Source organism: Ipomoea nil, unplaced genomic scaffold (assembly GCF_001879475.1).
Source record: "Ipomoea nil cultivar Tokyo-kokei standard unplaced genomic scaffold, Asagao_1.1 scaffold2510, whole genome shotgun sequence".
Classification (NCBI taxonomy): Eukaryota; Viridiplantae; Streptophyta; class Magnoliopsida; order Solanales; family Convolvulaceae; genus Ipomoea; species Ipomoea nil.
This window is the reverse complement of record NW_017618938.1, coordinates 77568-103485: the sequence shown is the minus strand read 5'-3', so window position 1 is coordinate 103485 and position 25918 is coordinate 77568. Positions and strand designations below refer to the sequence as shown.

The window sequence follows — 25918 nt, the reverse complement described above, 5'->3', positions numbered from 1 at the left end:
GATAAAACCCAATGGTTGCTTCACAAACACTTATTTCTCAAGGGGACCATTAAGAAAGGCAGATTTAACATCCATTTGATGGATTTTCCATTGCTTTTGTGCAGCTAAAGCAATTAGAAGTCTGACTGTTTCCATCTGAGCCACTGGTGAAAACACTTCGTGGTAATCATAGCCCAGTCTCTGTTCAAATCCCTTTGCCACTAATCTGGCTTTGTATCTTTCAATCTCACCATTAGATTTTACCTTTATCTTAAAAACCCACTTCACGTCAATAACATTTTGTCCCTGTGGGATATCAGTTAGTTCCCACATTATTTTTTTCAATTGCTGAAATTTCCTCATTCATTGCATTTACCCATTTAGGATCTTGGATTGCCTCATCAAATGTGACAGGTTCAACATCTGCTAAAAATGTGAAATGGACCATATCCCTATCATTATCAATTTGATTATCAGAAATTACCTCATAATCTCGCAAGTGAATAGGTAACTGACGGTGTCTCCTGGACCTTCCTAACTCTATAGGAGCTTGAGGCAAAGAAGTCACCTCACAAGAACTTGATGAGGGAACTCCACTGTTAACAGGCATTTCTTCTTCTTCAAGAGCATATATAACATGTTTTTGAGAATCCTCATGAGTAGCTACATCCCAATTCCAAGCTTCTTTCTCCGCAAATGTTACATCTCGACTAACGATCACCTTCTTTCTGACAGGATTAAACCATTTGTATTCCCCTTGTTTATACCCAATAAGCACACATTTTTCCGCTCGATCGTCTAGTTTTGTCCTTGTCATTGCTGGAATATGAGCATAAGCAATAGAGTCAAACACTTTAAGATGGTGCACGTTTGGCTTAAAACCACTCCAAGCTTCAATATGGGTGATATTTGGTACACTCTTTGTTAAAGACCTGTTCAACAAATAAACAGCACATGCAATAGCTTCACCCTAGAAAGAATTAAGCATACCTTTTGCTTTTAGCATGCTTCGTGTCATATCCAATATGGTTCTATTTTTCCTCTCTGCAACTCCATTATGTTGCAGAGTATAAGGAAACGTAACATCATGATGGATTCCTTGCGCACCTAAATATTCATTGAATTCATTGGAATTGTATTCTCCACCTCCATCACTTCGAAGGATTTTGACGGAACCACCAATCTATTTCTGAACCAGCACTTTAAACCTTTTAAAATAGTCAAAGACTTCAGACTTTAATTTCAAAAGATACACCAAAATTTTCCTGGTAAAATCATCAATAAAAGTCAAAAAATACTTGTTGCCACCATTTGAGACAACATTCATAGGGCCACAAACATCAGAATGAATAATTTCTAATGGATGTGATGCACGTCTTTGTTCTCCTACAAAAGGCAATCTGTGACTCTTACGCAATACACACGCTTCACATAATTGTTCTGGGTGTTGAATATTCGGCAAGCCTTTCACTATATTTTCTTTGGCGAGTATTTTCAAACTCCGAAAATTTAAATGTCCATAACGGAGATGCCAAAGCCATGACTCGTCATCCTCAATAGCATTAAGACATTTATATTCACCCTTAGATATATCAACAGGAAACATGCGATTTTTTGATACGCAAGACTTGAGAATAAGTGTACCTTTTTTTTATCAAGAATTGAGAGTTGACTATCGTGAATAGTCATGGTATATCCCTTCTCTGCTAATTGACCAACACTCAGCAGATTACTTTTCATATCTGTTACATAGAACACATCAGAAATGTACTTGTGGTCTCACCTTTTAGATTGATAAGAATCTGCCCTTTTCTTATCACCGGTACAGTCCTCCCATCACCAAACTTGACGCTAGTGCGGAATGATTCATCAGTATCAGCAAATACCTCTCTTTTGCCACACATGTGATTTGTACACCCTGTATCAAGAAACCATGTGTGGTAACTTGATGTCTCAGTTGTTGCTACGACCATTAAAAGAGCATGACCACCACTATCCTCATCCTTATTGTTATCCTCTCCTTGTACACAATGAGCTTCCAGTGTACCATTTTTATACCAACATTCGCTTGCATAATGGCCACGCTTATGACAACAATAACACTCAATGTTAGACTTGTCATATTTTCCTCTACCGCGTCCACGACCTCGTCCTCTTGAATTATGTTGATGATTTGGTTTTTCTTGATCATTACCACCACGTGCATCATGATTGCTATTATGGCCTCCAAAACTTCTATTGGAGTGATTACCACCACGTCCCCGTTCTCTACCACGGGAACCACCGGAATTTCGACTTGTCTCGGCAATGGAGACTTGAGCTTGAAAAGCCTGCTCAATTGGGTTTTCAATCTTGTTTTCATTCATACGTTGCTCATGGGCTCGTAAGGAACCAGATAATTGTTTGACTGTCATTTTGGATACATCATTGGCTTCTTCAATTGCTGCTACAATATGCTCAAATCTAGGATTCAAAGTTCTTAGAATTTTTTCTACCATAGATTGTTCTGTACAAGCCTCTCCATTTCCTTTCATATCATTCATCAAAGCAAGGATGCGGTTGACATAGGCATCAACTGGTTCAGAAGGCTCCATATGTAAAAGCTCATATTGACGTCTTAAGGTTTGGAGCCGCACTCTTTTAATTTTTTCGTCACCTTTGTATGAAGTCAGCAACACATCCCACGCTTCATTGGATGTAGTCGCTCCTTCAATCTTCTCAAAAGTCTCATCATTCATCCCTTGATGAATGTAATATAGTTCCTTCTTATCCTTTTTCTGCATCTCATGATGGGCAGCCTTTTGTGCCTCAGTAGCATTGTCAGCAAAAGTAGCTACCTCGTTTTCCACGATCTCAAGCAATCCATGGTAATCGAATAATACCTTCATCTGGGCACTCCATCGATTATAATTTTTCCCATCCAAAACAGGAACTGAAAGTTGAGTTGTATTTGTTCATGGCTCTGATACCAATTGTTGGGTGTGAAATGAAGTAATAAGACACTTAATGCATGAGACTAAGAATATTATAGCACAGAAGAAGAGAACTCTTATATTATCTGTTGAATACTTGTTTACAGAAATGTCTTTATATATAAAAACTAACGATAATATACTGAAAATTAGGATAAAGCTCCCACATGCATGAAGACTAGCATTAATAATGGGAAGACTAAATCATTATTAACTATTTCAAATAATAAAGACTAATAATAGTCCAAACTAAAATATCAGAATTAAATATTGCTAACAAGTATAACTACTACTACTCCAGTGCATCCTTCATCACCACACGGACTAGACGTGCAAGCCATCATCAACACAACATGAACAAGCCACTATGTCTTCAACACACTGAGTATATAATGAAAATAACCAGAGGAGGACTTGAGGAATAATATGTAGAGATTTTAATCCGTAAATCTTCAAGTGATAGAGAAATCCGAGAAAGCTATTTATAGAATAGATTTAGAACTCCCTTGTCTGAAAGTGTGCAGCAACTAAGTCCTCAAGAGAAGCTGCTCCACACGATTTGAATCACCACTGAAATAGGGTCTCAAGATAACAATCTTGTTGAATGAGTTTTTCACCCGTACTGGAGTGCATCCTGACTGTGATTCAGAGCCTAACAGCTACTTAATTTGATAACTAATTAAGCCAACAAAAGTGGGTCTAAATATCTAATGTGTAACATTTTTACACTTACAATCTCTCCTTTGGCAATTAGTTGACAAAATACAACTATACAAATATACTTGAAGGCTAGAACATAATTCAAATAAAGCTTTATTGATAAATAGTCTGAGTATATTTTCTTATATCATGAAAAGCTAGATACACGTTCAGTCTGGAATCTGGATCAGAGTCAGGAGCAGCTTTGTAGCTCAGAAAGAGCCTGAGCACAACCAACCTGATACTCCTTTCACACTAGCAATCACCAACCTTCACATGCATGACTACCAATAAACTAATAATCCACACAACAAACATTCACACAACACATTGTACAAAAATTTAAATTAATCACAGCCAGTAAGCAATGGACAGATTATCATTTAAGCAACACATAACGTTCACGAAGTAAATCACAAAAACATATTAGCACAGCATAGCAGCAATCAAGTAGCAAAAAAATCACATTATTACACATTATTATCAGTTCAACTAGCAGCCACCAAAAGTAACTCCAAAATACTCACCCTTTTGTCACACTAAGCGCCAAGGGTGATCATCAAAAGCCTGACTCACATAATTGCATGGATTTTGATAACAAATAACATTAATTTAGATGTATTATTAGAGATTATAATGTTGAAATATATCAAAAGCTCGAACGTTGGATGTTTACAACTCAATGCCTCAAATCTCTCCCAGCATGCATATGTCCAAAAAGCTTCATAAACACCTATAATAAAAATATGCTAAATTTGCCCCCCCCCCCCCCCCCCCCCCCCCCAAAAAAAAAAAAAAAAAAAAAAAGAAAAAAGAGAGAGAGATCAATATAGCTTAATCAAATACTTACTACTATTTCGAAAGTTATAACAAGTAGCAAATACAAATTTATTTTTTATACTTGCGGTGTAGCACTCAATAGCGAAGACAAATTTATTTCTTTATACTTGTGGTGTAGCACTCAACACCATATTCCTCCAAGCCTAGCTCCATGCAACAATATCAGTTTGACTTGCATAATTACATGTGTGATTAGGAAAGAGAAGACGGGAGGGAAAGGAAAAAGGAAAAAATGAAATAAATTAAAACAATATCTGAAAAAAGTAATTTGAAAAGAAAAAAATCTTTTGATTAACGCACCCGGCTGGGTGCTAGTTTTGCATCTCAGGCGACGCTGTCTTTGCTTTGTATTTTTTTTCTTGTTGGGTTTTACTATGGAGACAAAAACCAGGTCTTTATCTAATGAAAAAACAACAAAAAGCTCTACCCCAGCCCATTTCTTGAAAAATCATGTTCAAGTTTTTAGGCATGCAAAACCTCCCCAAAAATCACTATTGAGGATGCTCTTAGCTTATATGTGTTAGACATTATAATATTGAATAATCAACTCAAATTTAAAGATATGGATATTATCATATTAATAAACATTACTCTTAGAATTGACAGAACATTATTTGTCTAAGACATTCTTAGATAGCTAGATAGGCAAGGACAAATGAATACGGAGTATATGATAATTTGTGCATTATTGCACCAGGCCATGTTAATTTGATACCCTGCCCTCTGACAAGACTATACAGTGCTCACTCCTGATCTTATACAAGGGTGGTCCATTTTTCTTAATTTTGTTTGCTCACAAAATATCAACCTAATTGCAACTAGCATATGTGCCTGATATATGATATATCATAGTCATAAAGAATATTTAAAAAGGGCAGCATCCTTTAGTCTCTATTTAAAGATTAAATCACATTCCTATTAATCCCATCAGAGAATTTGTCTTTCAATCAATATCATTTGATAATTAATCTTGTTTAATTTTTGACTGAACATTTAAAAATATTTCTTTCACAATTTATTTTTCCGATCTATTTAATATATAGTCTCGTGATTTATTAATCTTTACATAAAAAAAAAAAAAGATATTTTGTCCGTATCATTTTACATGTCTTGTTTACTATTTATTGGTAAAAAAACTCTTTCTTCTTTAATTAGTTTTTAATTATTTTTAAATGTGATATTTTGTATTTATTTAATAGTACTTTAATGTTGTTTTTAAATATAATAAATTTTATATACTAATATTAAACATAACATTAAAAAAATTGAATTAAAGATAACTTCAGTTAACCCTTGTTAACCAAACACATAAAGTTGGATTGGATTGCTTGTTAAGCATGATTAAGGTAACAACGAGTGCAAATGCACCAATGTCATATGTAAGTTTATGTTAAGTGGGCAATCACATCTGAGTTAATCGAGAAATTAGTTTGGTAATCAAAAGATTTTAAATTTGAGTTTTTATGAGAGTTATTTATTAACCTTTTCGATTATATAAACTAATTTATGTTATTGTAATCTTTTGACTTGGATCACAGGACAAATGTTCGTGGACTGTGAGTGTACGAACAAGAATTCGGGTCGGGATGTGGTAGTTGTCACCAAATATACACCACGTTGCCAAAAATAAATCAAAATGAGTTTATTGCCAAACGAAATTCCCGTGATAAATTATGTGGTACGTATAAGATCTAATGAAGATTTTGTACACATACATAGTACAAATGACAAGCTAAGATTGAAGTTTCAAGTTTAGAAATTTAAGTGATGTTATGTTATGAGGTGTCCTAGATTGGCAAGTAGATGTTAGGTCAAAGTACGTGAGATTTGTTGGATAACTCGTTGGTAAAATCGAATAATAATCTCACAAAAAAAAAATTTATTTTCTGTAGAAAAAGGGGAAGGAAAGATGAAGAGATTATTTGCTACCTCCCACAAGTGCTAGGAGCATTGTATCCTAGGCTCCCCAGGATAAAACTTGTAGAAAAAGGGGAAGGAAAGATGAAGAGATTATTTGCTACCTCCCACAAGTGCTAGGAGCATTGTATCCTAGGCTCCCCAGGATAAAACTTGCTACGATTCGATGTTTGAGCACCCAAACAAGGAATCCGGCGAACGAGAGAGAGCAACATTTTGAACACAATTCGGCTAAGAAAGAGTAGAAGCAGAGAGTTTTGAGGCTAGAAAAGACCGTTGCACGAAGCTAAAGCTTGAGATGAAATTTGTGCCCGCACACATTTAATTTGCACAACCCCTACGCGTGAGTGAGAGCCTCTATACTATACAATTTAATAATATTAAAAAGAGCTCTTGTATAAATAGTGGGGCAAATCCTCTTCCCAAACCAATGTGGGAGAAAAGCTCACTTTTTGACTTCATTTTCCAACTCAGATGGGTCTACTTTGAGAATCAATATCTCATTCACCCATTATCCGTTTTGAGTGTACAATATATCAATCTCTTCATCTCACTACGAAAAACCAGAATCCACTTTGACCCGACCCAAATCGGAAGTGGACCCCACTGATAATTGTACCACAAAATAGACACTTAACATGCCATTTTATGTCATTTTTGTTAGAAATTTATATAGTAATGGAGATTAATGTTTCAGATGAACTACCATGAAAGCTTAAATAATATTTGGAGTTTTGGAGTTGTAAATATTATTTTAGTTTGGTAGAAAGTTAATTAAAATACTGGGAGAAATTTATATAGCTATATGCTCGTGATATATAGCTATATGCTTGTAATACATAGCTATATGCTTGAGGTTTATATAGCTATATGCTTGAGATATATAGCTATATGCTTGTGATATATAGCTATATGCTTGAGATATATAGCTATATGCTTGAGATTTATATAGCTATATGCTTGAGATATATAGCTATATGCTTGTGATATATAGCTATATGCTTGAGATATGTAGCTATATATGCTTGGGATTATTAAACTACATATATGGATATTATTTATATTTATTCTTTGCATGTTTTCATGCGTAAGGAATATATATATATATATATATATATATATAATTTTGCATACAGTTACTGACTCAAAATAAATTTAATTTTTTTCTGCAGTGATGGATATATCATTCAGGATATATCTTATCTTATGGAAGTTGAGTTTTAAATCACAGCAACTTCCATGTAACTTCTCTAAACAGATATATTTTTCATCTATTAATATTTTGGAGAAACATCTGAAAGGAAGATGCAAAAAACTTGCATTAAACTGAGATTTTCACAGTCTTACAGTTCTTCAGGAAATTCTCAAAGAAAGCAACTTGAGAATTTCATTCATCTTCTTGTATCCCATAAGATTAAATCTTGAACCTTGTTGCTTTTATAGAGGGAGATTTAAAGTTTATAGGAAAGTGATTACACGCCTGAAGATATCAAATGATCCAGTTTTTGTTGCCTGTTGTATTCTGTATTATTGTTGTATCTCAAATGTATTACAGATTACAAGTCCTTTTTCCAACAATTTTAAGCTATTTTTTCCAACAAGATTTGGGAGCAACAATCAATCTTGTTAGTTTGATAGATAAATTAATAATTATAAAGTACTAAATATGACTTCTTGGTGCATGAGAGTGCCTATTGACCTTTTTAGTTTGAGTTGGTCAATTATGAATAACTTAGGTTGATTTATATTGTTGTGGTTCTTTGCCATATAAGACCACAAAGTCACCGGGTTTTAGTTTAGAGTGCACTATCGTGTAACAGTAACTTTCTCCTAAATCAAATCATATGTATTCCCATTATAAAACCTATAATATTGTATAGGCATGATTATTTGTTAATCAAAAGGGACGTTTCAACTAATAATAAAATGAAACTTCATTCACATGCAATGGTCTCCTCATACATTAACACCCAATCCACTTTCACTGTTACCAGCACTCTGTATATATAGCCCAATCTAACATGGCTATACGCAGCTTCAATTCATTCTTCATTTACACAAAAACATCATGGCAAAGTTGTCTAGGTCAAATGGGAACAAAAAGAATGGCTTGAAATTGAAGATAGTAGTAGAAAAGCTTCAAAAGAGTTTTCTACTGGGCAAGAGGAGGTCACCCGCGAATCATTTTGACGAGTTTGAGAACTCCGAGGATGTTCCCAACGACGTTAAAGAAGGGCATTTTGCAGTGATGGCAGTGGAGGACGAAGACAACCTCAAAAGATTCATCGTTCCCCTGAGTTGTTTGAGGAATCCTTGTTTTTTAAGGCTATTGGAAAGAGCTGCAGAGGAGTATGGGTTTGAACATGAAGGTGCACTCATGCTTCCTTGCAAGTCAAGTGAGTTGGAGAAGGTTCTTGGCAAGCAATATAATGGAAGATCAGCAGATTATTGGAGTTCTCGTACAAGTCAAAAGCTTTATGTTTAATTCATATATATATATATATATATATATATATATATATATATATATATATTTGTCCATATATACTTTTTAAACTTACTGAAATAAATTCGAACATAAGACTTTCCATTTGAAGAGTCACAGTGGTTAGACCACAAGTCTTTAGCTTTTAGATTATATTTTGTTTTAATAGCGCTTTAATTTTAATTTAAATTAAGATTGTAGGTAACAATTAAAATAAAGGTCTTCATCAATTGCTTTCCTTTGTGTAGCATTGTTAATCAAAGAGAAATATCTGAACTTTGTCCCCACTAAAACAATTTTTGGATTTGTCCCTCTATATATATATATATATATATATATATATATATATATATATATATATATATAATTTTGAAGAGTTTGAATTGTATAGTGTATTTAAATGTTTGAACTCGTGTGCAATAGGGAAATATGGCTTTTGAACTTTTCCAATTATGTAAGTGAGATCAGAGAACGAAAGCTTAAAGCTCACTACTTGTTAGCAATCTGCCCAATGCATCTTGAGAAATCGAAGAAAGTCAAAGTGTCACACGCTTCCATTACAGACTAAACAAATTCACTGAATCATATAAATTAAAGTGTACGTGTAACACTTGTCTTCATAAGACAAAAACTAATCTCTTTGATAAGCAAAGAAACACATTTAATTTACTACGAAAACAATAATTTCCAAGAAAATAACCAGCACAATATATGAAAGATAAGGGGTTAGTACAAGTCGAGCTAAACATTCTTTCTTTAAAATCTTATTTGCTATTTCCTTTTAATTGGTACTATATTATGATGGTTGTACTTTAGGTTTATCAGGATAAAACGTACTACAGTTCTATGCTTGAGCACGCACTCAAACAAAATAATCCAGAAAACTAGAACACATAAATTTGAGGAGGAAGATGTGCAGATTGTAAAATCTCCTGCTCATCCTACGAATATATATATATAGGAGATGAAGAATTAATATCACTTATCATATTTAATTTATATAGATAATAAAATCAGTCTATGTAACATTTGTGACAGACAAACATTTATTGAAATTCATTCAAAATCAATTCCGTTAGAATCAAAATTAATACGCTCCGAATAGTACAACTATTAGGACTCTATTATCATTAGTATTCGTTATCCATTATTATTAGTATTCGTCTTGTAATAGGTTTACTATTCACTATTAGATATACTCTTGTACAAACTCATTCATTATTATTCAGATATATCGTATCCTCATCTAGTATTAGCAGGTTTTTTTCCCTCTCTCCATGGCGCAACTCGGATCTGATGACGGCTCTGTTGGTAGTTCCGAACGGACTGTTTCTGAGGCCGCGCTTGTTGCACCGCAGCAGTCGGGGGTGTCCTTCTCCTCGGTGCATCACTTTGTCTCCATCAAGTTGACCTCCCGCAATTTTCTGTTTTGGCGTACTCAGCTTCTTCCGTTTTTGGATGGCCAAGGGTTGTTGGGTTTTGTCGATGGTACTTCATTATGTCCGCCAATCACCATGCTTGCCGTGCCGCCCGCCGAGGGGGCTGTTGCTGCCGTGCCTCCGTCGACTTCGTCTTTCGCTGCTCGGAGTGCATGGCTCCGTCAAGATAAGGTCGTGCTCTCCTTGCTGATCTCGTCCTTGTCCGACGAGATGATGCACCTCGCCATCGGTAACTCCACTTCTTGGCATCTGTGGTTGGCGATCGAACAGGTGCTTGGTTTGACGACATGGGCTCGTGCTCTCCGGTTGGTGGGCGAGTTACAGGGATTGCGGCAGGGGGATGCTTCTATCCCGGACTATCTTGGCCATGCACAGGTTCTTATTGAGGATTTGGCTCTTGCCGGCCGTCCGGTGACGTTGGAGGATCAGAATATGTATATATTCCGGGCTTGCGGTCCGAATATCGCTCTTTGGTGGCGTCGCTGACAAGGGGTGCTCCGGTGTCTCTGCCCGAGCTATCCAATTTTCTTGTTTCGTAGGCTTTTATCTGTGCCGATGACGCTGGTGATGTTGCTGCTGCTCCGGTCGCCATGGCGGCTCAGCGAGGTGGAGGCCGCTCGGGCGGGCAGCAGCGTGGAGGCGGCAACCGCGGCCATGGTCGCGGCAAAGGGCGTGGCCGTGGTCGAGGTTGTGCCGGTGCTGTCCAGTGTCAGATCTGCTCTGGCGAAGGCCATTCGGCCGCTTCGTGCTTTCGCCGGTATGATGGAGCTCCGGGGCCGAGAGCGCACATTGCGTATCCCGTGGACGATGCAGCTTCGGTTGGCACTCAGCAATGGTTTCCCGACACTGGTGCGTCGAACCATGCCACCCTGGATCCGTCTTTGATGTCCTCGGCGGTCTCTTATACCGGTCCGGATCATCTTCGTGTTGGTGACGGAAGCGTTTACCTATTATTGGTACTGGTTCGTCTTCGGTAGCCTCTTCTAAAACACTGTTTCATTGTCTGATGTCCTTTATGTTCCTGGGCTTTCTGCGTCTTTATTATCTGTACAATGGTTTGCACGTGATAATAATGTCTTTTTTTTTTTTTTTTAATTTCACCCTGATTGTTTCTTTGTGAATGATCGTTCAACCAGGGAAGTTCTATATAGAGGGCAGGCTTCGGGGGGTCTCTATTCTTGGCCTGTTTCTCGTGTGAGTCCCGCTGTGTTAGTGGCCTCTCGTGTCTCCTCTAAAGTTTGGCATGGTCGGCTGGGTCACCCGCATCCTCGTGCATGTCTTGCGTCAGATTTTGAATTCGTGTTCTAATGATTCTAGTTTTAGTAATAGTTCGGTGTCTTGTCGTGCTTGTATGCTTGGGAAATCGTCTCGGTTTCCCTTGCCTCGTGTCAATACTACTACGTCGCATGTTTTAGAGCTTATTTATACTGATATTTGGGGCCCAACGCCTTTTCTTTCTGTCAATGGTTTTCATTGTTTTGTTTTGTTTGTTGATGACTACACACGCTATGTATGGTTTTATCCTATGCGTTTAAAAATTGATGTGTATGCTATCTTCTAACAGTTTCGGTCACTTGTTGAGCGTTCATATGGTCGTAAGATTGTCTCTATACAATCTGATTTAGGGGGAGAGTATAAACGGTTGTACCGTACTTTTGTCTCTTTGGGTATCAATCATAGGCAATCTTGTGCCTATACCTATGAGCAGAATGGTAGAGTTGAGCGTCGGCATCGTCACATTGTGGAAACGGGTCTGGCTCTCATGGCTCAGGCTTCGGTTCCCCAAAGATATTGGGATTATGCCATTGAGACTGTGGTCTATCTCATCAATAAAATGCCTACTCGTGTCCTAGATAATGTCAGTCCTCAGTATCGTTTGCACTATTCTAGTCCTTCCTATTCCTTCTTGCGTGTGTTTGGCTGTCTCTGTTATTCTCTGTTGCGCCCATAGAATCGTAACAAGTTGCAGTATCGGTCATCCCCGTGTGTGTTTCTTGGTTACCCGTCTTCGTTTCGTGGCTATCGTTGTTTTGATCCTAGTACTAACAAGGTATTCATTTGCCGCCATGTGCGTTTTGATGAGACCATATATCCGTTTGCTTCTTCTGTGCCTTCTCAGGTTTCTAGCTCTCGCCCGGTTGAGCCGTGGGGTGTTGGTGCCGTTCAGGTTGGTGTTGGCTCCGATGTATGTGCCACTGGACTGGACCCTCATCCGGTGTTGGACGCGGGTTCCGGGGCTGCCGCGTCTGATTTGGGTTCACGCACCGTGACTGCCGTGGCTACGGAAGGTGCGGTCTCGGGTGCTCCTACTGGGCCCAAGCGAGGCCGCCGTACGGTTAAGACTGTTCAGCCTCGGTCTCATGTTATGGCAACCCGTTCTCAGGGACCGATGCAGCCTGTGGCACTTATGATACTTCCTGAGCCGACTTGTTATTCTTAGGCAGTTCGGTATCCGGAATGGCGTGACGCCATGGATCTTGAGTTTAATGCCTTGCTCCAGAATCACACTTGGCGTCTGGTTAGTCGCACCCCAGGCATGAATGTTGTGGGGTGCAAATGGGTGTTCAGAACGAAGCGCAAGACAGATGGAACGATTGAGCGGCACAAGGCTCGGTTGGTCGCTAAGGGTTTTAATCAGTGGCTGGGCAGGATTTTTTCGAGACTTTCAGTCCTGTCGTCAAACCCACCACCGTGAGGCTTCTTCTCTCCTTAGCCGTCTCTCGCGATTGGTTCATTCGACAGTTGGATGTTCACAACGCCTTCCTCAATGGCAATCTTGCAGAGACAGTTTACATGCGACAGCCGCCCGGTTATGAAGACCAGTCACGGCCGGATGATGTGTGTTTGTTACAGGGGTCCCTTTATGGTCTTAAGTAAGCTCCTCGAGCGTGGTTCAATAGGTTGCATGCCTTCTTGGTGTCGGTTGGTTTTTCACCCTCCAAGACAGATGTTTCTTTATTCATCTATACTCGTGACTCTGTCTGTTTATATTTGCTTGTATATGTTGATGATATCCTTGTTATGGGGTCCGATGCTTCGCGTGTTACTCGGCTCCTTGCTGACTTAGCCTCGGAGTTTAAGATTCATGACATGGGTGCTCCGTCTTTTTTTTCTTGGCATTGAGACGGTCTCCCAGGATGGTGGTTTGTTCCTTTCTCAGCAGCGATACATGCGGGATATTTTGAGCCGTGCAGGTATGGTGGACTATAAACCGTTGGCTACTCCGATTCCTATGTCCCGACCTTCTTCTGATTTTGTGGTTCCCTATGCGGATCCCACGCAGTATCGTAGTCTTGTTGGGGCTCTATAGTACCTTACTATCACTCGCCCGGATCTCTCTTTTGCCGTGAATCGGGTCTGTCAGCATATGCACTCTCCAACTACTGAGCATTGGGCTATGCTCAAGCATGTCCTACGGTACGTTAAAGGAACTCTGAACTTTGGTCTTTTTATTCGTCCTTCCTCCTCTGTTGCGGTTCATGCCTTTTCGGATTCGGACTGGGCTGGTGATCCAGCTGACAGAAAGTCCACTAGTGGTTTTGCGGTTTTTCTTGGTGGCAATCTGATTTCCTGGTCTTGTCGGAAGCAACGTACGGTTGCTCGTTCGTCTACAGAGATTGAATACACGGCACTGGCTGATGTGTCTGCGGAGGTCACCTGGTTGGTTTCTCTGTTGCACGAGCTTGGGGTGTCGCTGGCTGCTCCTCCCACTCTCTGGTGTGACAACCTGGGTGCGACTTATCTCTGTTCCAACCCGGTGTTCCATGCTCGTACGAAGCATGTGGAAATTGATTACCACTTTGTTCGTGACAAAGTGGTTAAGAAAGAGTTGCAGGTTAGCTTCATTTCAACAAAGGATCAGTTGGCCGATGTGTTCACTAAAGCTCTACCTGGTCCGCGTTTCTCTACTTTGTGTGGCAAGCTCAATGTCGTTGCTAGCCCACCTTGTGCTTGAGGGGGGTATTAGGACTCTATTATCATTAGTATTCGTTATCTATTATTATTAGTATTCGTCTTGTAATAGGTTTACTATTCACTACTAGATATACTCTTGTACAGACTCATTCATTATTATAAGATATACTCTTGTACAGACTCATTCATTATTATTCAGATATATCGTATCCTCATCCAAATTAAATGAAGATCGAGTACTTTTAGCAGTACGAACGGAGTCAAAATACGAGCAGTAGTTGGCCGAGTAGTCACTCCCGTTGGAAAAAAAATATTTTCAAAAAGTTGACAAAACTTAATCCACAAGATCAACTACATTTTCCATCGACATTCGTGCCCGCGTACACAAATAAAACCTCCAGAGTGTGATTCTATAACTTTCATTAAGATAGGCCATAGAGATACCATGTGAACACAATGTGCACAATGTGCTTGGCAATCTGTCACCCACTTTAAAAAAACACATGCAATTAAATGTAGGTATGATAGATAATATATACGTGTTTATCTGTTAATCAAAAGGGACGTTTCAAGTTGCAATGCAATTAGGATAAAATCAAACCTCATTCACATACATTGGTCTCCTCTTATTATCTTATCTCTCTTTAGTACTGCAGTACTGTTACTAACTCTCTCTTTATATATAGCCCACTCTAACATGCTTAATTATATGCAACCCTCAATTCAATTCTTTCTTCATTTTCTACAAAAGAAATATAATACACAGTCACATACCCAAAAAGCTGATTATTATTATGGCAAAGTTTTCCAGATCAAACGGGAAGAAAAACCTCAAGACTGTGGTACAATTGTTTCATAAGAGTTTTCTACCAGACAAGAGGTCAACGTCGACGAATCATTCTAACGAGTTGGAGGACTCCAAGGATGTGGCTAATGACGTTAAAGAAGGGCATTTCGCGGTGATGGCGGTGGACGATGAGAAGCTCAAGAGATTTATCGTTCCGCTGAGTTGTTTGACGCATCCATCTTTCTTAAGGCTTCTGGAAAAAGCTGCAGGAGAGTATGGGTTCGAACATGAAGGTGCACTCATGCTTCCTTGTAGGCCAAGTGGGCTGGAGAAGATTATTGGCAGGCAATGGAAGAGCGGCTCATCGAAACAGGACTGGGTTCTTGTGCGATTCAAGAACTCTTATATGTTTAAATTAAATATAAAGTAGTTTAGATTTAATTTCATAGTATTACCACCATAAAATTCTTTAGTTCAAATTGTATTGATCAAAGGGGTTCATCCGTTCTTTCCCTTTGTTCAGCATTGTTAATCAATGGGAAATATCCAGCTATTATATACCAACAAAGGTTTGACAGCAACTTTTTTTTTTTTTTTTTTTTTTTTTTTTTTTTTTTGTGGGTGGGTGGGTGGGGGGCTCGAATCAATAAAAATGTTTATTTCTTAGAACAATTATCCTTACAAGATACAATAATAATTAATCCATTGTTCCCAAACTAGCAGTGTGTGAATTCGATCTCAAGATTAATTAGATGATTTTTTGGGATAAAAAGGAGGGGAGAAGACCCCGGGACCACCTCAAGAGAGGTTCCTCACCATCACATACACTTCTAGTCCAGCAACAACCCATTTTGTCTTCATCCAAAGTTTGACACACCTCATCTGGGAGACACAAGATTATTAATCCAATTTTTCAAGATTCGATGATTAAATGCATGGGTAATGGTTAATAATTTTGTTAGATACTATAGATTTCATATATATATATATATATATATATATATATATATATATATATATATATATATATATATATATTTCCCAAAAGTTTGTCTATTTTTCCTAAGGGTATAGCATTTAAAACTATCTTTTCAGTTTTCATATCCTATAAATAGTTACGTTGTAAACTTGTAATATGTAAGTTGACAGGGATGACATAAAATATTATATGTTTTGAGTTGTTTGGGCCGTTTACTAACAGGAAATTTTCAAGAATTTTCGGAAATTGAAAAACAGAAAACATGTTTACTAGCATAGTTTTTCATTTTGAAAACTGAAAATAATTTTTCATTTTTCTACTCTTAAAACTGTTTTCTAAATGGAAAACAGAAAACATGTTTACTAGCACAGTTTTTCATTTTGAAAACAAAAAATAAGTTTTCTAGAAAACTGAAACACTTTTAAAACTGTTTTCTAAATGGAAAACAGAATCATCTATCATCTATCATCAATTTGGTTATATGTCACTATAACCACATTACTATGATTACATTCATTATCATCATTTTTAGTTATCACCATCTATTATCTTTTCTACTTAATTTACTTTTTTTTTTTTTTTTTTTTTTGAAAATGCTACTAGCTCTATTATCTTTTCTTCTTTTCTTAATTTACTTATTTATACATAAATTATTTGTTTACACTTTAAAATTATACATTATTTACATGATCAAAATTAACAATTGAACTCTATACAATGTTTTAGATTTTGATTGAACTCAATAGATTATTAGTCGGATATTTTTAGTTATGTTATATCAGTAATACAAGTTCGGTCCGGATATCGGATATTGAAATCTCACATATATTAAAATTTAAAGTAAAAAATATATATTCATATATATGCCATTCAAATGAATATATTAAAAAAAAATTAGCTCAAAAAAATATTAATATTATTTAAACTAAATTTTAGGTGAACTTAGTATGCTATTGGTTCAGATATATTTTTTAGTTTTTATGTTATATACATATATAAATTTTGTTCGGATATCAAATGTAAAAATCTTACATATATTAGACTTAAAAGTAAAAAAAAATTAATATTTATTCCATTTAAACCCAACATATTTAAAAATATTTTAAATATAAGATCTAAAAAATACTCGAAATTAAACTTGTGTTAATTTTATAACGTTAATCAAAAAAATAAATTTGAAAAAATAAGTGGTAAACAAGTTTTCTAAACAGAAAACAGAAAATGAAAACTGAAAAATTAGAAAACATAAAATAGGCCCTAGTTTCTTTGAAAATTTTCTATTGCCACGCGTTAACACCTCCGATCCTTTGTCTTACATTATGGGTGCAACCTCAACCAATTCAATCAGAGGGTTGGTAACTGGATAACCATAAGGTTTCAAATCTCATTATATTTCCATTAGATCTCCCTATTAGTCTTCTTCCCCACCTACCATAGAAATTAATTAAAACACTGCCCCTGTCACCGTGACCATGTATAACTTTATCTTCTATATGGATCTAGCAAACATTGAAATGGTAACTCATGAGGCTACAACTTTTTAAAAGAGACTAAATTTCAAATCTTGATGTTAAGGTGTTAGAAATTTAAATTTTAATTGAAGGCAAAACAATAAATTTGCTAAGTTTCCTTCTTTCTCATTTTATACTTGAGAAGTCCTTTAAAATATTCAATCACACAATGAAAGAGCTAAGGCGGGGATTTCAAATGATTCCTATATATCTTTGGGGAATTATTGGTGAAATTAAAGGAGTTGACGTGAATAGATTATCTTTCACAGAAATATCAATCACCCACCTAAGAAAATTCTACACACTATAGCGCGGACTACATGTAATGAAAACTTTCCAAAAGTCGACGAAGGATATAGTGACAACAGGTGATTACTTTAAAAATTGGTCACTAATTTCTATAGTGATCAAAATCGATATTTTTGGTAACAACTTCTGTTATCCCAAAATGTGAAATTTCTTGTAGTGACAGTCCAACGTTTGGGCAATTACAGTTGATCCGCATCTTTTATGAATGGGATTTAACCATGGCAATAAGAGTTGCATTATATTCAAAGAAAGCTAGGAGGGATGATCTTCATTGTAACACGAGCAATTTGTGTTTTCGATCAATTTCGAGTCATTGTATCAGATTAATGAAAAATGTTCCGGTTTTATGCTTGCATGTATAAGTGTTTTAAGTCTTTTAAAATTAAAATCCCATAATGGATTGTGCTGATCTGCATGCTTATGCTTTTTTCTTGCCCAAAAACGCCAAATCTCTCTCCCCAAGAGTCCTCACACCACGTCTTGACAGGATTGTGAAGTGGTAAATCACAATGACTGAATCACTCATTAGGTTGTGTTGGGCGGAGTCCGGTAAAAAGATTTAAAGGGCCAAGTCCAGCACCTAACGTCTCGAAATTAAAATGTGTGGCAATATAAGGAAAAAAAGTTGCGCATTCACTACAGGTTATGGTTTTTGGCGTTAGTGGTAAACATTTAATCCTAATAAGTGATATTAGAGCCTAAGACCAGTTGGATGGCTAACTAGAGTTCGAACTGAACTACTCGTATGGGCTCCTTATTATTTTTCTAAACGGTGTAAGAACAGCTAGTTGTTATACCGTGAATCATGGTTCACACATCGCTATGTGGACCATGATTGCGGAATTAAACTGTAGTAGATTAAAGATTGTACTGTAAGATTTTCCCTTATAATATATATATTGATATTATATATTAGGACCTTAATTAAGTGGTGCAAGTTGACTAGGCTTATTAAGTGGTGTGGTTGGACTTAATAACTAGTAGTTGTTAGTCAACCAAACTCTGTGCCTAATATAATCATGTATTGATGGGATACAGGATGGTTGTTGTTAGCACATTCAGTTACGGTACTCAAATCGCTCAGTAGATACCAATACACCATCTAGGGTTCTGAGTCAGGTTTGAGGCAAAACATAGCTGACGGTCTACCGTTAAGAGGCAACACAACAGGAACACCAACTATGGCTGGAGATCAACACGGCTACGCTTCCGCTATCATACGAGGTTAGGTTTCTCGTATACTATGGTTCATATAGTTAGACTATTGTATATCTAACATTTGGTTTCAGAGCCATTATAATCTCTGCCTGGTTGATTGTATTGCCTAAAAATCAACATTAATTTCATATACATGAAGTTTAGTATATGCTTTGGTTTACAATTACATTCATTCTAATTCATCAAAATATGCATATAAAAATATATCTTTTGATATAATTGAGTAAAATATTATGTATATTTTGAATGAATTATCCGTAATTGGTTTAAGACAGTATTTGAATTTCTTCAAAAAAAATTTGGACGATTGGAATTTAATTTCCACATTAAGCAAAGATTATAGTTTCTTCCAAATTATTTTGTTACCTACTGCCTGAGATTCAATTACTTGTGATTGTTTCCTTTGGATGGCTTGAATTTCAGTATTAAGAACACCTTCTGCCTTAGTGTTTTTTGCCGGTTTTACTAATTTTCCGGCAACCGCCACCGGTGACGCAACTGGGAGCGAGGACGGTAGCGGACTGCGGTGGTGGGCATCGCGTCTCCCTCTCCTCCTTCAGGCGATGCTAGACGACGACGCTGGTCCTTCAGGTGACGGCGGCGCGACCTTGGTTTGCAGGTGGCGGTTGTTGGTGTTGCACAGAGGAGGGACGACGGAGGAGAAGCTGGATTTTTCCGGCGACGTCTCCGTTTGTTCTTCTTTTTCAGGTGACGCCGGCGACTGGCTGCCGCTACTCCATCTCCGTGCAGCTGTTAAGGTTGTCGGTCGGCGGAAGCATCGCGAACAGAGGAGAAGCCGGCGACATCAAGATGCTGCTCCTCGCGACTGCCGATTCACCGCCGCTGCTAGGGCGCCTGGTCGATTAACGTGAAGAAGATGATGATGAACTTAAAGTTTGGGCCGGGTCATGCCCATTGGGGCAGGCCTGGTCCAATACTTAAAAAAAAAATTGGGCCTATATGGTTTATTTGGTCTTGCTAGCTGTTTTCTATCATCATATTTGGACTTCTTCTGGTTAATTGTCCAATTAATTCCTCCTTAAGTGATTAAATTATCATTCAATTTGGGGCAAATATTAAGTTTTAATTTGCTATTTGAATTTTAATTTAATATTGAGGTTTATATTAAATTGCATGAAGTATTGTAATTTATTAAGAAAATATGGATTAATAATACATTAATATGCAAATCCTAGCATGCTACGTATATTTATTAAATAATTATTTTATTATTATAATTATACATTTATAAAAGCATGCGTTAAGGTTGGACATAACATATTATTAATTCATAAGTTCATTATTAAATATCATTCAATTTTGGATTCTTAGGCTAATTTTGAGCATTATAGCCTATTAAGGTAGCTTGGTTTGGTTTCCCCTTAATTTTGAGCACATTTTAGTTTTATGTGTCTCTGGGACTTTAGAACCTATTTTGAACAAGCTATTTGGGACCTATCTTGGGTCATTAAAGTATAGATCCCATCGATGGATATTTAAATAATAATTATAGCTCCTTTTGATTATAACATGTTTATTAAGTTTTAATTATTACTAACTACCATATTTTGGTATTCATCGTTGGTAATAATATTAAGTTTTGGGTCTATTTCAGTATTTAGACCATTTTATTCATGTTATAATTCACTTGGGTCATTGAGGTTTATGTGCCTAATTTGAGTGATTAAGTGCTATAATTATTGTCTTGGCCTGTTTTGAGACATTAAGGATTTAAAGATTTAATTGTTAGTTTGGCCATTAAAACTATAACTATTGTTTAAGTTGATTAAATTTTTAATCTATCAATAGTTTTTCAGGGCTTTAATAATAATATTAAGTCTTTAATTTTATGGCAAAAGCAATATAGTTGGTATATTGTGTATCATGGTAATTTGGTAATACATGGTAATTTGGTTATTACCTTAACTTCAGTCTCCCTAAGTATCATAATAGTCATGGTTAATTATTATGTGATGAATTGAGATTTGTATTTGGCATCCCTTAATTACAGTTTTGCCTTTATTATAGTTATTATTAATTGGCATTATTAATTACTGTTATTAAGTTTAAGGGCTAATCTCATTTTATTACTTTTCATAATAATTATCATTTCATGGTAATCTGCTATATTTAGTACATTGGCATGATTACCACTCCATTTTTACATGACTATTAATGTTGGTAATTAAGTCCTACCAATAAATTTTTTAACGTACCATTGGACGCTGCATCGAGTTTATTGACACTGATAGTGAAGATTGGGAGAATTATGGAGTCTTTCTTCTCTTGTGGATCATCATCGTTGTTAGCGCAATGGAGAGATGCGGTTTGCATCATTAAGGTTAGCCATTAATTATCTTTTACAGTTATTATTGATAATTAGTGCTACAGTTACAGTTAACCGCTAATTTGGACTAGTCGCATATTTTATCTTTAGGAAAATGGAAACATTAAAAGGTGCATTACCATACTTTGATTTGTCATTATTATTAATGTTAATAGTGATTATAATGTTACTTATTGCTATTAATAATTAATTAATGATGACATTAATATTGTTATGGTATTCAGTTATGCACCTTGAACTGTTTCCAAATAAATTTATGTGACAATATTCCAGTACAGAAAATAATTTTCTTGACATTAATGTTTTTCGGACTTCAAATTTTATCAAGTTTTTAAAATTTTATCCGAAAACGTTTATAAATGTTAGCGGTTTTAACCATTGTTTTTTCATATTTAGTCTCCTACTTAATGTGATCATATTATTATGGCTATTTATTGCTATTTTGGTTATTTGCAATTTTGCCATTAATAATAATAATATTATTATTAACTGAGTTATGGAGAGTGATTTTGAATCAATTTAGTAATGTTGGAAAAACATATTTTCTAGGCATTTGACTTTTGCCATTAATTCCATAATTCATTTAGTTCTTTGAATTATAACTGTCCATATTTGGTTAAGTATGAATATATGAATATTTTGTTTAAATTCATATTCTTTACTTGGTTCATACTCCTTAGGTTGTTTTATGCATTCGATCACATTAAGTACATAATATTAAGTTTTATTATGCAATTAGGGTTTGTGAGATTTTGCTTTACAAATGATAGCATATCCTTTTGGTTTGATATTGTTTGAAATTGTAAATTCAGTTATTTCTCATGAATTTGATCTTTATGCATTAAAACATTTTCCCATGGGCTTATAGTTTAAAAAAAAATTTAAAGTATATATTCAATACATTATTATTCAAAATGTTGGGTCTCTTTTGGTTTGGACTCATCGGTGTTTGAATATTAAGTTTATACTTTAAAATCTCATATTGTAAATTGCTTTAAGTTATGCAATTTCTTTGGAGTATATGAGTTTAATGTTTAATTTTATGCATATTTGTCCTAAGCATAATATTATGTTTTAAATTATGCAATTTTATTATGCATTTAGCAATGCATACATAGATGGAATTATATTAGTTCCTATTTAAGTTGGACTTATGCATAAACTTTAGTTGCGGTAGTGCCTGAATTTAAGCACGTTTAGTCTGCTAATTTAGTTCACCATTTAAGCTTTAATCATAGGTGAACCATACAGTTTTTGGTGTATACCCTACAGTTTTAGGTTCATACCCCCAAACAGTTATACATTAAGTATATATGAATCGGGGAGACATACTATTTTTAATGGCCATGACTTAAGAACATCTTGTGCCACTAGTCTCCTTAAATTGATAGTCTATTTAAGGAATTGGTTTTCAGTGAGACTTAGTCTCTAACCACCTTTCCTCGGAGTATATTCAGATTTTCCCATCACAATTTGGTATAATCTGTTTGTCAAATTTTTAAGTATTCCTTGCCAATTTGATTTTATTTCGGTTTATTAAAGAATAGCCAAAGCATCTTTAATTTACTGAAATATCTTGAGTTTTCAATCTTGGTTAATTAAGGAAATGCTACAGCATATTCAGCTACCTAAGATTATTAAGTTTTAATCACATAAAGTTTAGGCAAGAATTTGATAATTGTCTAGTGATCTTATAATTTTAATTTGGTTTGGGAGTAGCCACAACATCCTTAATCTGTTAAAATTATATATTAAGCGGTTTATTTTGATCACATAAAGTTTTGGACATATCATTTGTGATTAATTGTATGTGATATGATGAAATTTAGCCCACAGGCAATTTCGTTATATTTGTATAATTAATCAGTATGAAATACTGGGCTACGGTCATAATTTAGCCCACCGGCAATTATGTATCAGAATGTAGTTTAGTAGTTTTATCAGTGATGATAAAAATAAATCGATTTATTTACTTTATGGTTATTTGTAAATAATTTCCAATTCTATCATGAAGTTTAATTTTATGATGTAAACTTTAGATCATATTTCTTAATTTGCCCACAGGGATTAAGAAAAGGAACATGATCTCTTTAAGTTTTTTATCATAATGATAACAATGAATCTTATTGACTAAAACTTTAGCCTAGAGGCAAGTTTTATGTCATTTGATTCTTCAACTCATTTGATAATGGTTTCATCATAAATAACATTTTTCAGTTGGGTCTAATTGAGTAAAACTTTAGTCCACAGGCAAATTTTATGTCACTAGATTCTTCTGACTCTTTAGTAATTGTGAAAAATATTATCATAAGGGTTTCTTAATTGGATTTAATAGAATTAAAACTTTAGCCCAAAGGCAAGTTTTATGTCAATAAATCCCACCACCCATTAGATGATAATTTTATCACAATTTCTTAGAGTTATAAATCCAGTTCAATTATAATTCTAAGTTTCATGATTTGCATAGGCAAAACATGTATTTAGTCACTTCCCAAAATTTAGTCACTTCTATTAATTAATCCACGAATCTTGCTCGGTTCTTCGGACTAACTGTAGTAAGTTACGTGATTTGACATACCTCTTGGATTCCAATAATGATAAAATGTATCTTTTGAGCCAAATTCTATCTTGGTTTTGAAAGATGTATTTTGTTTATTTTAGTATGTCCAACTATGGTGGGGAAATATATCTTCATTATTTAGTTGGACTTTAATTGGAACCAAAAATTGATTATTTAGTATGTCCAACTAATGGTGGGGAATTATGTCTTCATTTGTTAGTTGGTCAATAAATCAATTACGAGTATGTATATTATTAAGTTCATTTTATTAATTTCGCTGAAGAATGTTTCAATCAGTGGGAGTGATCATTTAGAAAAAAGATCATTAAGATACTCCACTAAAGTTTTTGGATTTAATTATTGTATTCATACATCCCATATTGGATTGTATGTCAAACAATAAGTCTAAAAGACTGCACAAGTATTAATCTTGTATTTGTTCATATAAATTCATAAGTTCAGATTATTGAACATTTGGTTGTGCAACATATTTATGAAAATGTTGCAACAATATTAAGGAATTTATTAGAACAAAAGCATTTAACTTGTGCACTGTAATTTAATAAATTCTTCGGTGATTAATAGAGTTTTTAGTTTCTTCAAAATTGATACTGAGCCATTTTGGTTTGTAAGGCTCAAAACAATTTTGTGAGACATATAAGTAAGACTCATTATGTTCAGTTCGTTTAAAGTGGACATTGAAGTTATTTGGGAAGTTATGGTGTAGATTAAGATTCCAAATTTATGGACTTAGACCTTTGGTTTTTTGTCTAAGTTATTGGAATGCTTCTGTGACTTGACTATCTTTTGGCTATTTTTGATGAGTGGGAGTGACAGACGTGTCAACTCCAAGCTCTTAGCTGTTAGAGATAGTACTTAAAGTTAACTTATAAAGAAGTAATGGAATATAGTTAGCATTATGCCAACATTAAGAGATCTCTACTTAAGGCATGCTTATAAAGTTTTAGAGATTATACAGTGTACTCTTTTGTACAATTTGGATGCGTTTTCTCCTTCAGTTGTGCACATAATGTATTTTTAGAAACATCCCTTAAGGTACCGAGAATAAACATAGGGTTTGTTCATTAAGGACCTATGATACGAACCCGTATCAAGCCGGCACCGCTTTGAGTGGATGCAGACTCCAAAGATGGAATTAGGGGAGGGGAAAGTTAGAGAGAGAGAGAGGGAGAGAGAGGGAGAGAGATTTCAGAGAAGGAAGATGATAGTAGAGAAGAAAAAGATAATAATAATTCGCATGTCTTTCCCCTAGCATGTAGGGTGATTATATACTAAGTTACTCCTATTATGCTTAGGACTATGATTCTTAATTAATATGATATAATAACGTATTAGGACTAAACTAATGTATCCTATTATGAATAAACTTAGTCTAACAAATGTAATCAGCCATCCATGCCGGTTTCCTTCGTTCTCTCCTTGGCCTAGTAGCTTGGGTTGTTTCTTTTCTTTTTCCCAATTCTTGATTTTCACCCGTGGATGTACTCGTATCACTCCCCTTCCCTTCGACGACCACCTTGTCCTCAAGGTGGAGATTCGGGTACCATCGTTCCATTTCATCGGCAACTTCCCAAGTGGCGTTTTCTGGATTACTATCTGACCATTGCACCAAGACTTGGCGTTGTATTTTTCCATTTTTTAGAACATTCCGTTCCCCACATAGTGCTAGTGGAGTTGAAACTGGTGATTGGCCCACAATTTCTTCCGGTAGTTGGACCTCTATATTTTCTTCAGTTCCTATGTGTTTCTTGAGTTGTGAGACATGGAATACTGAATGAATTCTTGCTTGTGGTGGTAGCTCGAGGCGGTATGCAACTTTCCCTATTTTTTCCAAGATATTGAATGGACCATAATAGCGTCGTGCTAGTTTGTTAGAGCTTCTACGTGCTACTGATATCTGTCTATATGGTTGTAGACGAAGCCAGACCTTATCTCCTACT

General features: G+C 35.7%; 2 protein-coding genes across 2 annotated transcripts; both read left to right on the top strand.

The window, feature by feature from the left end:
• The first annotated feature begins 8475 nt into the window (after positions 1–8475).
• Positions 8476–8892, top strand: LOC109153573 (auxin-responsive protein SAUR50-like). The gene has a single exon (XM_019301428.1). The coding sequence runs from the start codon at positions 8476–8478 to the stop codon at positions 8890–8892; it is 417 nt and encodes a 138-aa protein (XP_019156973.1).
• A 6072-nt stretch (positions 8893–14964) lies between these two features.
• On the top strand, positions 14965–15463 carry LOC109153572 (auxin-responsive protein SAUR50-like). Its single transcript, XM_019301427.1, has one exon. It carries the CDS (start codon positions 15041–15043, stop codon positions 15461–15463), a length of 423 nt encoding a protein of 140 aa, XP_019156972.1. The 5' UTR covers positions 14965–15040.
• Positions 15464–25918: the final 10455 nt, after the last annotated feature.

Excerpts from the sequence above, each read along its gene's own strand:
- LOC109153573 (XM_019301428.1), top strand. The coding sequence starts at position 8,476 with ATGGCAAAGTTGTCTAGGTCAAATGGGAACAAAAAGAATGGCTTGAAA.
- LOC109153572 (XM_019301427.1), top strand. The coding sequence starts at position 15,041 with ATGGCAAAGTTTTCCAGATCAAACGGGAAGAAAAACCTCAAGACTGTG.